Source organism: Prionailurus viverrinus, chromosome D1 (genome assembly GCF_022837055.1).
Source record: "Prionailurus viverrinus isolate Anna chromosome D1, UM_Priviv_1.0, whole genome shotgun sequence".
Taxonomy (NCBI): Eukaryota; Metazoa; Chordata; class Mammalia; order Carnivora; family Felidae; genus Prionailurus; species Prionailurus viverrinus.
The window spans coordinates 107,259,962-107,273,908 of record NC_062570.1 but is presented as its reverse complement, the minus strand read 5'-3'; the positions used below and the strand labels follow the sequence as shown (position 1 = coordinate 107,273,908).

Here is a 13,947-nt window from a genome sequence, read left to right as displayed (position 1 = left end):
GCTTCATGGGGGGAAGGGTGGCTCCAGGTGGGCCAGGGCTTAGGTTCGTAATTCACCCTTGCCAGGGCCTTTTGGACTCCAGGTCCCTGAGCCCCCTGCCTTCCATGAAGAGCAGCAGGGACGGAAACTTCACGGCCCACAGACGCACCGGGCCGACGGTGGAGTCGCCACCCGCTCCCTTTGTAGGTTGTGAAGAAACCCCGGGGCGGCAGAGCAGGGGCCAAGCAGGATGCCGCGATGCAGGCTTCGGCCTCTCTGTAGGCTCCGGGGACCCAAGGGGCCCGAGGCGCGCTCCCGCGTCAAGCCCCCCCCCCCGCCAACCCCAGCCGGGGCCGCGCCCCGGAAAAGCGGAGTTTCCGCCGGCCTGGCTGTTGCTGCAGAGAGCACGACGGGGGAGGGGAGGACCGGGCCGGCTGGCTGCCGCTCGCACTGCGGATTTGAGGGGAGGGTCTGGCCGAGCCAGCCGGGGTCCAGGCCTCCTCTCCAGGGAAGCTAGAAGAGCGCGCCCACAGGCTCGCCTGGGGCGCGAGCGCGAGCGCGAACCCCGCCCCTTGGCGCTGGGTGGGGCCGGCGCGAGCCAGAGCTCCCCGCCCCCCCGGACACGCCCACCCAGTGTCTCGGCGGCGCGAGCCGCAACAGGCAGCGGCGGGCGAGCGCGAGGACCGCGCGCCGAGAGGCCCCGCGCGTGCGTGCAGCCTCTCGCTCGCTCGCTCGCTCGCGCGCTCGGGCGGGCGGGCTGAGGAGACGAGTCGAGCCCTCGCCGCCACCGTGGGAGAAGCCTGGGCGTCCTCTCTGCGTCGCCCCGATCCCCGTTATCCCCGCGCCCCCCACCCCCGGCCGGGCCATGGCGGAACGCGGAGGGGCGGGCGGTGGTCCTGGAGGCGCCGGGGGCGGCAGCGGCCAGCGGGGCTCTGGGGTCGCCCAGTCCCCGCAACAGCAGCAGCCGCCGCAGCAGCCGCCGCCTCAGCAGCCGACGCCCCCCAAGCTGGCCCAGGCCACCTCGTCGTCCTCGTCCACCTCGGCGGCGGCCGCCTCCTCCTCGTCCTCGTCCACCTCCACCTCCATGGCCGTCGCGGTGGCCTCCGGGTCCGCGCCTCCCGGCGGCCCGGGGCCAGGCCGCACCCCCGCCCCCGTGCAGATGAACCTGTACGCCACCTGGGAGGTGGACCGGAGCTCGTCCAGCTGCGTGCCCAGGTGAGCGGCGGGCGGGGGGACCGGGCCCTCGGGGCCGCAGGGCCAGGTCTGTGACAGGCCCCCGCCTTCTCATTCCTCTCCGTCCCAGCGCCCAAGGGAGCGCCCCCCCCTCCCTGGATTCCCCCCGGCTGCCCGGCCTGTTTCTAGGCGGGCCTCCCGGGACTCCTCTTGCGGGGACCCCGCCCTCTCCTGGCAGCCCCACCTTCTGCCTCGGGCCGGGACCACCCTCTTCCTCTCCCCCGATTGGGGCCTCCTGGACTCTCAGCCCTGGGCCTTCTCTCGTTGATCTGACCGAATCCGGCCTTCCTGACGGTCAGTTTCCCTGCGAATGTCACGGACTCTTTCCCCTGCCTCGTTGGCGCCCGTGGGCTGTACATATGTTACATAGATGTCCTTTGATATTATTATTTCCCAATATACTCAGCGTGTGCCAAAGTCGGTTGTCACCTTCTGCCAGATAAAGCCCATATAGTAAGTAACCCTGGAGGCTTCTAGTTGGTGTTCAGTACACACACACGTTCATTTGTGCTTCAGATTACACACATTCTGCCCCGGCCTCTGTGCGCTTGTAAAAGCCCTGTTTAGTGTGTCTTTAATTGTATTTTTCATCCCCTTCCTCCTCCCCAGTAGCTAGTCACAAATTCTCTTAGCCTTGCAGGGCTACATAAAATTACTGCCTTGTTCCTAAATTCAATCCATTCCTCTGCCTGTTGGAACCATCTGGGGACTTTCCTTTCATTGGTAAAATATGCCTGAGTTTGTGATGTTTTCTGTTTCTGTATTGGCAAAGCAGTCTTTCTCCAACTCTTTGGGGACAGTGTGCGGTGTCTTACAGTTTAGCCCTTGAGCAGACACTGTGGAGCTGGTTTCGCCTAGGAAGCCCAGAAAAGTGCCTGGAGGTGATCTTTTTGTCACCTCTAAACTGAGTTGATTCTGTTGTCTTGGAGTTTTGGACCCACTCCTTATTCTTTTAGCCCAGCCTTGGGTAGGTGGACGTGTCAGTAGGGGGTTAAGAAGCATTGTCTGGTTCCAGCCTCAACTCTATTTATTTCCCTCTCTCTTTATTTTGAATCATTTCATGCATACAAAATTATACACACACACAAAAATATATCTCCTGGTTAGGGCATTTTACAAAATGATGAAAAGTACATTTCTATACTTGACTCAGTTTAAGAAACAGAACATTATAAATTATGTTGAATGAGGCCCTCAGGATGCCCCTTCCTGACCACATGCCCTGCTTCCCTCCCCCCCCCCCCCCCCCCCCCCGCCCCAAAGGTAAACACTATTGTGTGTTTATTATTTCCCTTGTCTTTTAAAAATAGTTTTGCTGCATACATGCATCTGTAAACAATATGGTTTAGGGTGTTTTTGAAGTTTATATAAGTGCTATCATACTGTATGTGCTCTGGGACTTAGTGCATGTGTGTGTTTTAATTCAACATTAAGTTCGTGGGACTTGTCAGTGGGGTATGGTAGCTGTAGTTTAAATATTTTCACTAACGGATATAATTTCATTTTATGACTATATCATACTTCTTTTTTCGGTGAATATTTTGGGTTGTTTCTTGTTAGTTAATAGGAGCAGTAATGCCGTAAATAGTTTTGCCCAGGACTCCTAGTGATCCTTGCAAAAGTTTCTTTCTGTTTTTATATGTAGGGGTGGAATTGCTATTTGCAGGGTATACATCTGAAACTTTTTTAGATAATGCTAAATTGTGCCCTGTTCGTGCTCCTCCTCCCTCACTCTTCATGTCCTTTGTGTTTCAGCATTTACCTCACTGACTTACACTTTCTTTTTTTTCTTTGCCCTTCTTTTAGGGTAATCAGAAGCCATGTTAGTTTAGTTTGTTTTGGCCAGTGCCCTAGCACAACACCAAACTCAAGTGGGAGTTTAGTGTGTAATGGTCCTTAGCAGGCCTCTTTCTAGGTAGGTCCGTCTGTAGCTGAAGTATTCTAATCTACTTTCAAACGTAAAAGCACTGTGCCCCTTCCCACGTTGGTCCAGTGTTAGTAATACATGCTTGCCCATTCTTCATTTACATCTATCGCTATGTTTGACAGGTGACATCTGGACAATTGCCTTCTCTAGCTTGTTAGATTGAAAAGGCATTGAGCCAACTGGGAAGAAGCTGCTGTGCAACAGAGGGAGATAAATAAAATCACTGATAAATAAAATCTTTGATTTTTTTTTTTTCTGCACCTGTTGGTCACTGAGAAGTCTTATGTAATAAGTTATTAGCCAAAGAAACTGCCCATCTTCCTGAGTAAATCGGTAATTACTATGCTAACTTGGTGTGAGAGGCTTGGTTGGCTTGTTGTTTGCCCCTGCTGAGAGCATGCAGTTGTCATGTCTACTAACGAGTCTTTGAGATTGTCAGCTGTCCTGCTCTGACTTTGTTTTTCAGCTATCACCCTGTGCCTCCCAGCTCCTTGTGGAACACTTGTGCTCTCTGGAGCATGCTGTTTTATCTGCAGGATGGAAAATAACACCCTGTGGGGAGAAAATGTCCGCTATTGGCCCTTCCAATTACTAGAGTCATCTGGTTAATTTGAGGTCTCCTTGTTTACTTGTTCATGTTGTTTAAAATATATTGGCAATGTGCAACCTGTGTACATCACTCTGTAGATAGTCTAAGATTAATGTTCTTGTCTCATGTAACTCAAGTGAGAAGCGTGTGAAACGTGCACTTAAGAAATGTGAGGGGCGCCTGAGTGGCGCAGTCGGTTAAGCGTCCGACTTCAGCCAGGTCATGATCTCGCGGTCCGTGAGTTCGAGCCCCGCGTCAGGCTCTGGGCTGATGGCTCAGAGCCTGGAGCCTGTTTCTGATTCTGTGTCTCCCTCTCTCTCTGCCCCTCCCCCGTTCATGCTCTGTCTCTCTCTGTCCCAAAAATAAATAAACATTGAAAAAAAAATTTAATAAAAAAATTAAAAAAAAAAAGAAATGTGAACATGATTGTGGATCTAAGGCTATATATGTGTATATATATGCTGTGGGACTCAGTTTTAGCAAATGTGTTCCTCTACCTAGTACAGAGAAGAGAGAGTTGAAAGTTGTGTGTTAGGAAGGTCACTTTCCTTTTCTTTTTTTTTTTTTTAAATTTTTTTTTTTCAAAGTTTATTTATTTTTTGGGGGACAGAGAGAGACAGAGCATGAACGGGGGAGGGGCAGAGAGAGAGGGAGACACAGAATCGGAAACAGGCTCCAGGCTCCGAGCCGTCAGCCCAGAGCCTGACGCGGGGCTCGAACTCACGGACCGCGAGATCATGACCTGGCCGAAGTCGGACGCTTAACCGACTGCGCCACCCAGGCGCCCCTGTAGTATTTTTTAAAAACGTTTTATGGTTGGAGAGAATACTGATAGTTGGCTTTAAAGTAACTAAATTGGGGGCACCTGGGTGGCTCAGTCAGTTGAGTGTCGAACTCTTGATTTTGGCTCAGGTTGCGCTCCCAGGATCGTGGAATCAGGCTCCGAGCTGCTTGGGATTCTCTTTCTCTCTCCCTCTGCCGTGTGTGTGTGTGTGTGTGTGTGTGTGTGTGTGTGTGTGTGTGTGTGTGTGTGTGTGTGTGTGTGTGTGTGTGTGTGTGTGTGTGTGTGTGTGTGTGTGTGTGTGTGTGTGTGTGTGTGTGTGTGTGTGTGTGTGTGTCCGTCCGTCCCCGTCTCTCGTGTGTGTGTGTCCTCTGTGTGTGTGTGTGTGTGTGTGTGTGTCCGTCCCCGTCTCTCGTGTGTGTGTGTCCTCTGTGTGTGTGTGTGTGTCCCCGTTGCGCTCCCAGGATCGTGGAATCAGGCTCCGAGCTGCTTGGGATTCTCTTTCTCTCTCCCTCTGCCGTGTGTGTGTGTGTGTGTGTGTGTGTGTGTGTGTGTCCCCGTCTCTCGTGTGTGTGTGTCCTCTGTGTGTGTGTGTGTGTCCCCGTCCGTCCCCTCTGTCTCCCTCTCTCGTGTGTGTGTGTGTCCGTCCGTCCCCTTTGTCTCCCTCTCTCGTGTGTGTGTGTCCTCTGTCTCTTTCTCTCTCCCTCTGCCGTGTGTGTGTGTGTGTGTGTGTCCCCTCTGTCTCCCTCTCTCGTGTGTGTGCGTGTCCTCTGTCTCTTTCTCTCTCCCTCTGCCGTGTGTGTGTGTGTGTCCTCTGTCTCCCTCTCTCGTGTGTGTGTGTGTGTCCTCTGTCTCCCTCTCTCAAAACAAAAAAACAACAGAAAAAACAACCCACTAAATTGTTTTATTCATTGATTTAAAAAAAATTTTTTTTAATGTTTATTTTTGAGAGAGAGAAAGAGTATGAGCAGGGGAGGGGCAGAGAGAGAGAGACGTAGAATCCAAAGCAGACTCCAGGCTCCAAGCTGTCAGCACAGAGCCCGATGCAGGGCTGGAACTCATGAATGATGAGATCATGACCTGAGCTGAAGTCGGACTCTTAACTGACTGAGCCACCCAGGCGCCCCACTTTTTTTTTTTTATAAGTAGGCTCTATGCTGGGCATGGAGCCCAACTTGGGGCTTGAATTCATGGCCCCGAGATCAAGACCTGAGCTCAGATCAACAGTGAGAAGCTTAACTGACTGAGCCACTCAGATGCCCTTATTCATTGACATTTTTATCAACATTTTTTTAATTAAAATATTGATACATGTCCATGATTAGACATTCAAGCAGTACAGAAAGATGGGAATTATGAAGGAAAAAGCCCTAGTCTTGTCTCTGTTTTTGCTTTCCACAGGTGATCACTAGGAAATACAGTTGGCTTTTAAGATTCTGTTACAAGCAGGTGGATCTATTATAGCTCCTTTTTAAAATTCACAGCTTTAGATGTTGGCATTGTTTTCCCTCTGTACTAAGTAGTGCTTCCTCTCCTATGGCCCATGTTTTGGCTAGTGGTATGGTGACATTTGGCCAGGTGGCATGTTGTTTGATGTTATCTTTTTTTTAATGTTTGTTTATTTTTGAGAGAGAGTGAGCTCGCTTGTGAGAGTGGTGGAGGGACAGAGAGAAAGCGGGAGAGAGAGAATCCCAATCTGTGCTTTGTCAGCACAGAGCCTGATGTTGGGCTCAAACTCACAAACTGTGAGATCATGACCTGAGCTGAAATCAAGAATCTGATGCTTAACCAACTGAGCCACCCAGGTGCCTCAAGGGAAGAGTTTTAGAGTCTCATTGTTGATCTCTTCTCTTTGGTTCTTGTGTGGTATATGGTGAAGTTTCCCCTGGTGTTCTTTTCTCTATTTGAGATACTTCAGTAGGAGAGGCAGAAAAATCATTAAATTTCACAGGTATACAAAATGTCCTCAGTGGATTTTGTAAAACCAATTATTAGGAGATAAAATGTGCTCTGCTGTATCACTCACAAACTGTATCACATTTGTCTTTGAGTACAAAGCATATTTGCATATCCTTATCTGTATGTACACTTAGGGAAAGAGTTCAGGAGTTATGAGTCACATTTCTCCTTAGACCACATTTTTTTTTTTAAAGGGGGTACTGAAGTTAAGCCTGCTTGGACAAAACTGTTAGAACCAAAGGAGGTGGTCATGGCTAAGTTGGCATTACTAGTATACAGTAGAAGTGTTATTTTCATCAGGACACTTAGGGGCAGTTGCCCCTCTAACCACAAAAGCACTAGGCAAGCCAGGATATATTACCCTTGTATTCTTACTGGATGCCAAGGCAAACTCTTCCACACTTTAGTTTTTTTATCCATTAATTGGGAACACTTTTACTTGCCATTCATTCTAAAATGTGGGTGAAATAAATATATAATAGGACCTATAGATTGTAAGAGAAGGTACTTCTTAAATGATAGATATGAAGTAAATGAAATTGGTCAAATGAGAGAGACCTGGTGAAATTTCTATTATTGCCTTAGCATTAAAAGTCTTAAAAGCATCTTTGTATCTTAGATTTGAGTTTCACATTGTGAGTGTTGTAATAGAATATCTTCTCTATCGTGGTAATATTATCCATTGTCCCTGTGGAAGCTCAGATTCCTTGTCAGAAAGAGAATGACTTTCACAAGTCCGCTTTACAAGTATTGATTTACAGATCTTTTGGGCACATTAGTGGTTATGTGATTTCTTTTTAAACTAGTTTTCCAATTTCTTAGCTGAGCCAATAAGCTGTTACTGGGAGTGTTTGTCTCAGTGTGCATGAGGGAGGTACAAGTAAGAATATGGGCTGTGTCTTTTCACTGCTTCAACCTAGGAGGCTTGTCTTGTTTTGGCCTGGACTTGAAGGTTCAGTGGGTCCTCTGAAATTTGGAGTTGGCTTTGCTTGCATCTGTGGTGTCACATGCTGCGGGTACTTTAGACATCTAGAGTAGCTGTGGGAATGCTCACAAGAGCTGGTCTTTTTCCATTATGGATTCAGAGTGGTATTAGGGCTCTTGAGAAAAGAGAGTTTGAAGTTGGTCTTAGAATGTCTTTCAGAAGCCCCTTGGGCTGGATTGAGTGAGGTGGTTTGTTTCTAGATTGGCAAGCACTGATAGAATCCTCCATTCCCTAGGCCTTCCCTAGGCCTAGTTGGAAGAGCAACCAGCATAGCTTCTGATGGTTTTAGGGAATCACGATGTTTATGCCTAGGCACCAACTCTATAGAGTATTTTCCTTTTCCTGCCATTCATAGGGCAGTTGTCTGGTTAGAAAGCCTGCTGGACCTGTACTCCCTTTTTCCTTTTTACAAACCAGAGAATAGCTGTAGTCACAGCTCAGGTTGTCTCTTAGGCTGACCTAAACCTGGCCTCTACCTTGGGTAGAGAAGTAGAGTAGAAGAGCAGTAGAGAAGGCCAGTAAATGATGATAAATGGTTTCTTAGCTTGTGTATCTTCTAGAAAACAGTTTCTGAAAGCATTCCATTTGACATCCAATTACATCTTAACATCATAAGCTGTTTTCTCTTTAAAGCTGTGCTGTTCAGTACAGTAACCACTAGTTGCATGTGGCTATTTAAGTTAAAATTAATTAAAATTGAATAAAATTTTAAATTCCCTTTCTTAGTTTTATTAGCCACATTTCTTGTCACACTAGTCACATGTGATTAGCGGCTTTTGTATTAGACAAGGCAGATATAGAACATTTTCAGCACCATAGAAAGTTCTATTAGCTAACACTAAAATTTTTTTTATTTTTTTAATGTTTTTATTTATTTTTGAAGGAGAGAGAGAGACAGAGCATGAGCAGGAGAGGAGCAGAGAGAGAGGGACACACAGAATTTGAAGCAGGCTCCAGTCTCTAAGCTGTCAGCACAGAGCCCAGTGTGGGGCTCGAACTCACAAACTGTGAGATCATGACCTGAGCCGAAGTCAGACGCTTAACCGACGGAGCCACCCAGGTGCCCCAGCTAACACGATTTTAAAGAGAAAATTGCCTGTGATATTTCTAGTATTAATATCTGTGTGGTTTCTCCTTATTCATTTAATTAAACTGAATTCTTTTGTCCTCTTCCAAATTATTTTAATATGCCCCTTTTCTTCACTATTTCAAGGGCCTGTTAGTTTTCTTCTGTTAGTTGTTCTCCTTTAAAGATTTTTACCTTTTAATCTGCTCACTTCTTCCTGTAGGGAATTGCTTCCTGATGCCTTCCTGCCATTTGTTTCCCACAATTTTAGGTATTAGTCAATACCTATTGAGAAAACTAACTGGAGACATTAATTTTACAGACTTCATTATTATTTTTTTAATTTTAATTTTTTAAAAAAATATTTATTTATTTTGAGAGAGGGAGAGAGAATGAGTGCATGCATGGGGGAGGGGGAGAGAGAGAATCCCAAGTGGGCTCTGCGCTTTTTCCCATGAACTGTGAGATCATGAGCTGAGCCAAAATCAAGAGTCAGATGTTTAACTGACTGAGCCACCCAGGTGCCCCTGGAGTCATTAATTCTAAAATGACTTTAGATGATTGGATTATGTATGATAATAATTTTTGGCCTTATTTTTTTTTGTGTGATTTCTAAACTATGTAATAAACATGTTACAGAAAAGACCAGTGAATATTGTTTTAAAAAATATATATTTAAAAATACCTATCAACTGTACTCAATTGTATACCTTAAAGGAGTGAACCTTACAAATTTTATATTGTAATAAAGCTGTAAAAAAAGAACAGCTTTGTTTTTTAATGGATGAAGACATGGGGGACTAAAGTTTTGCTCTACCCATTACCTTTCTTGGTTCTAGAGTTGCGTATTTCTTTTTACTGATAGCAAATGTGGTAAATGGGGAATGTTCTAGACACTCATGGTGAGTGGATGATGAAGCATAGCTGACAAAGTAGTATTGTAAATGACACATTTATTTGTTTAAAAAAATTTTTTTTAATGTTTTATTTATTTTTGAGACAGAGAGAGACAGAACATGAACAGGGGAGGGGCACAGAGAGCGGGAGACACAGAATCCGAAGCAGGCTCCAGGCTCTGAGCTGTCAGCACAGAGCCCGCTGCGGGGCTCGAACTCACAAACTGTGAGATCATGACCTGAGCTGAAGTCGGACGCTTAACCGACTGAGCCACCCAGGCGCCCCAATTTATTTATTTGTTAAATATTTATGTAGATTCTTTTAGATAGTAAAGTGTTTTAAGATATACTCAAGGTGAGAATCTCTGAGTTTAGGTGCAGCTTCACACATTTTCTGGTCCTGAGTACTGTTTTTCCCTTTTTCTTTTTGGGAGCAATGGTCCAGATAAACCCACTCTTCATTCACCCTTTCAGCCCTCGTTGTGCTTCTAAGTTCTGTGAAAATGACACTAGGTAATATCCATAGAATGTTTTGGCCAAAAAATTTTTAGAACTGTGATGTGGATCTTAGTAGTTACACTGTAATTTACCTTGTATGTATTTTTTAGTGGCCTGATACAGATAAAGGTAGATACGAAGGGAGTGATGTTTTCAAACTTGATTCCTACCAGAGGAATACCTGTTCCTCTTTTTGTGGACTAACTCTTCCAAATGACAGCTTGCCTCTCAAAACCTTACTGTGAGCAAGATTTCCCCTAGGTCACATTGTGGGTATAATTAGCTTATGACTTGTCCCTGAGGAAATTTAGACTGCTTATTGTGCTTAGACATAAAAAGGTGTTTTTTCTTTACAGTTGTTCTCCAAAATATTTTGTGTGTGTCTTGAGTTTCCTTTCGTTCCTCTTTTCATAGGTGAGATAGAGATTCTTTGATGCAGTTTCTTTCTTTCTTTTTCTTTCTTTCTTTTCTTTCTTTCTTTCTTTCTTTCTTTCTTTCTTTCTTTCTTTCACTACAGAAAACACAAAAGGCTTAGGACATCAATTGTCATTTACTTCTTCCCTCCTCACTGACCTTTTCCTGTCTCTTGTTTAAAAACAACAAATGGCTTCAAGGTTTACAGAGCTGCTTTATTCTTCCGTTTCTTTGTATTACCATACCTCTCAAACCACACTGCACTCTGCTGTTTGTAATTCCACCCATCTTTTGCCACCTTAGTTTCCTCCAGAATGTAACCACTAGTAGTAGTTCAGGGTGATGTTTCAAAGGAAAATCAGCTTATGCCACTCCCTTCTTCATAATCTTCCCAGTTCATTCATTTAGCAAATGCTTATAGACCAGCTGGTGTGTTTCACAAACAGAATCCTTGATTTCATAAAATATACATTCTAGTGGGTGAAGATTAGTGACACTATCAAATAACTGTTCATCATACTTAGAATAAAACCCCTTTTCATGCCTTAGGAAAGACTTTAGGATGTGACCTCTTCCTGTGTCTTTGACCTTCTCTTCTGTCATTCTCCACCATGCTCACTTGGCTCTGGGGAAGCTGGGCCTTAGACAAGGTCATCTCCGCCTTTGGGCTTTTGCACTTATACCTGGGATGCCTTGTCCCACATCATCATATGGCTGGCTCCTGGGTATCATTCAGATCTCAGTTAATCCACCACCTTGGAAAGCTCTCATAACCTGCCTAGTCATTCTAGGAGTTTATAAATCTTCACAACTAGTTACTATCATCTGAAATAATCTTGTTCATTTATTAGTTACTTTATAGGTGCTCAATAAGTACATTTGTCACATAAACAGTACCTTTTTATTTATAATGTTTATTGAATGAAAATCTGTTATACACAGTTCTTTCATTCAGCAAATACTTACTGAATATTTCTATGTGCCAAGCACTGCTATGGGTGCTGAGGAAGCAGTAGCAAACAAGTTGACAAAATTAACTCTCTCCTAGAGTATACATTGTGGTGGAGGGAGAAAGATAATAAACAAATATATTTATAATAAATAGGTAATGAGTGAGTACCACGATGAAAAATAAAGCATAGTGAGGGAATTGAGAATGTTGGCAGAAGGGCACTTTTGGATAGGGCGGTCAGAGAAGGCCTCTGGGGAAGCCATGTTTTAGCTGATGCCTGAATGAAATAAACCTAACTAATTGAGCATTTACTGTGTGTCACAATAACCATCAGAGGCAGGTACTGAGATCCCTTTCCCAGAAAGGAAAATCAAGGCCCAGTGAGGTGAAGGCATTTTGTAAGGCTACACAGTTTAAAGGTAGGTGGAGCTGGGATTTGGCTCATGATTTATGATTATCTGACACCAGAACGATTTCTCTGTTTAAACTTGGTGTTCCCCGAGCCCTGGCTGGTTCTCATAGTTGACAAATAATATTTAATGTTTATATTTTGTCATATTAGAATTACAGAATGCTGCTCTATTACCAAATCATAGATAGTAAGAAATTTAATACTACAATGGCTATAAGTGCCAGTTCTGGAGCCAGTTAGCCAGGATTTTAATCCCGATTCTATCCTTTACCATTTAGTGATTTGGGCAAATTATTTAACCTCTCTAATGCTTTAATTTTCTCATTTGCAAAATAGGCCTAATGTCCCTACCCCTCATTAATTATGAGGATTAAATGATATTAATACAAGTAAATGCTTACGTAGCACATAGAAAACACTTAAAAATAATAGCTGTTACTACTATTACTATTGCTGTCTTTATTGCCAGTCCAGCTTCTCTGGTCTCTCCCTAGTACCCCTCCAAAGTCTGCTTTCTTTCTGCAGTCAGGGCAACTTTGTTGATATTACGATTTCCTCAGTGGGACTATCATAAGGTGTTGGATTCACTTTAGACACAGATCCTGCCAAACCCCAAGCTTAATAGTCTAGAAAGTCAAAACAAAATATTTTGGTTCTCTGAAGCAGTGGCTGGATCAGGATCCTGTTTCTACATCCTGCCAGCTTATATGAACGGAAGAGATGGTGCAGGCCCCGCCTGCAAACCACAACTTTGTTTTGAGCCAATTTGACTTGACAGCTTCCCTATTCTACCTGCTGACTTCTTTAGCTCTGGTTTGGCAGCCAGAAGAGCAACTAAACCGGTTTACAGCTAGTCATTTATTACCAATAAAAGCTAAGTGACTCCTAAGAAAATGAGGATTTAAATGGGGTTGATATTTTTTCTCTTGTCTCTTTAAGCTTTCTTTTTTATGTCTCAAACTATAGAAAAATTCTATTCTCTTACAGGAGAAACCTGATAATACATTTAAGGCCTGTCATGAAACATTTGGATGTGTGTGTGTGTGTGTGTGTGTGTGTGTGTGTGTGTGTGTTAATTCTCTCCTTTAATAATTACCAAGACTCTACTGTCTCATTTTAGTTGGAAATCTACAAATATATTAACATGTTTCTGTTCTTCCTTAAGAGTATGTAAAACACAGATTAACTTCTTTTCAAATGTGGATCATCATGATGAATGAGATCCTCATGGTTAACAACAGGGCTTGAGCTGAAGAGTGTAGACTGGTATGTGTTGCATATTTTTAAACTAATGTGTTTGCTTTTTTAGTTTTGTTTTTGTTTTATTTCCCCCATTGCTTCAATATGCCTTCTTTCTGCTTTACTGCTTTGATTAGACCATGGGCTAAAAACCAGACAATCAAATATGTTAGGAGTGAATGGCTCTGTGTTATGAAGGCTAAGAGGAATGGACAGTATCATTTGAATATGGGAGATTCACAGCCGGAGTGTTTTAGGGCTAGAAAGAAACATTTTACCTACTTCTCCGTCTGGGTTGTACTCCAAGGATGGGATTGCTGGTGAGTTAGGGTAGAGAGGGTTAATCTTCTAAAGTCTTAAGGAGTCAAAAACCCTTTTGAAGATGCAGTTCGAGATACAAGTCAAATTTTGCGTTTGGTTGGAGAATTATGAATTGGTAAGTAAAGCCCTATATCTATTGCTTGGTTAAATTTGTTTTGATTACATCTAGGCAAGTCACTTTTTTTCTCGTTTTTTAACAGCGAATACACCTTTTTTTTTTTTTTTTTTTTTTGCCTTGCTGATTTGTTATGAAGAGAAACAAAATGTTTGTAAAATGTTTGAGCATTTATATTCATAGAAATCATACCATTTTTGGGTAATGTCAGTGAAACTGTGAATTTGATGGTATAATATTTGTTGACCTGTGATAGACTGTGATAGATACATTAGTCATCTTTTACATTGTCTTCACAAGTAGGTTTTTTTATTTTTTTTATTTTTATTAAAAAAAAATTTTTTTTTTAACATTTATTTATTTGAGAGACAGAGCATGAACGGAGGGGGGGTCAGAGAGAGAGGGAGACACAGAATCTGAAACAGGCTCCAGGCTCTGAGATGTCAGCACTGAGCCCGACGTGGGGCTCGAACTCACCGACCGTGAGATCATGACCTGAGCCGAAGTCAGACGCTTAACCAACTGAGCCACCGAGGCACCCCTACAAGTAGGTTTTTTTAAAGTGTGTTTATTTATTTATT

At 44.0% G+C, this 13,947-nt stretch overlaps 1 protein-coding gene across 3 annotated transcripts in view; it reads left to right on the top strand.

The window, feature by feature from the left end:
• The first annotated feature begins 696 nt into the window (after positions 1-696).
• Positions 697-13,947, top strand: part of PACS1 (phosphofurin acidic cluster sorting protein 1) — a 155,871-nt gene continuing 142,620 nt past the window's right edge. Inside the window, exon 1 of one of the 3 annotated variants that reach the window (XM_047877866.1) lies at positions 697-1,194. In XM_047877866.1, the coding sequence (XP_047733822.1) occupies positions 845-1,194 (350 nt within the window). In that variant the 5' untranslated portion in view covers positions 697-844. Of the gene's footprint in view, positions 1,195-12,758; positions 12,958-13,343; positions 13,367-13,947 lie in introns of those variants that run through there. The other 2 variants (XM_047877867.1, XM_047877868.1) reach the window with 2 other exon arrangements.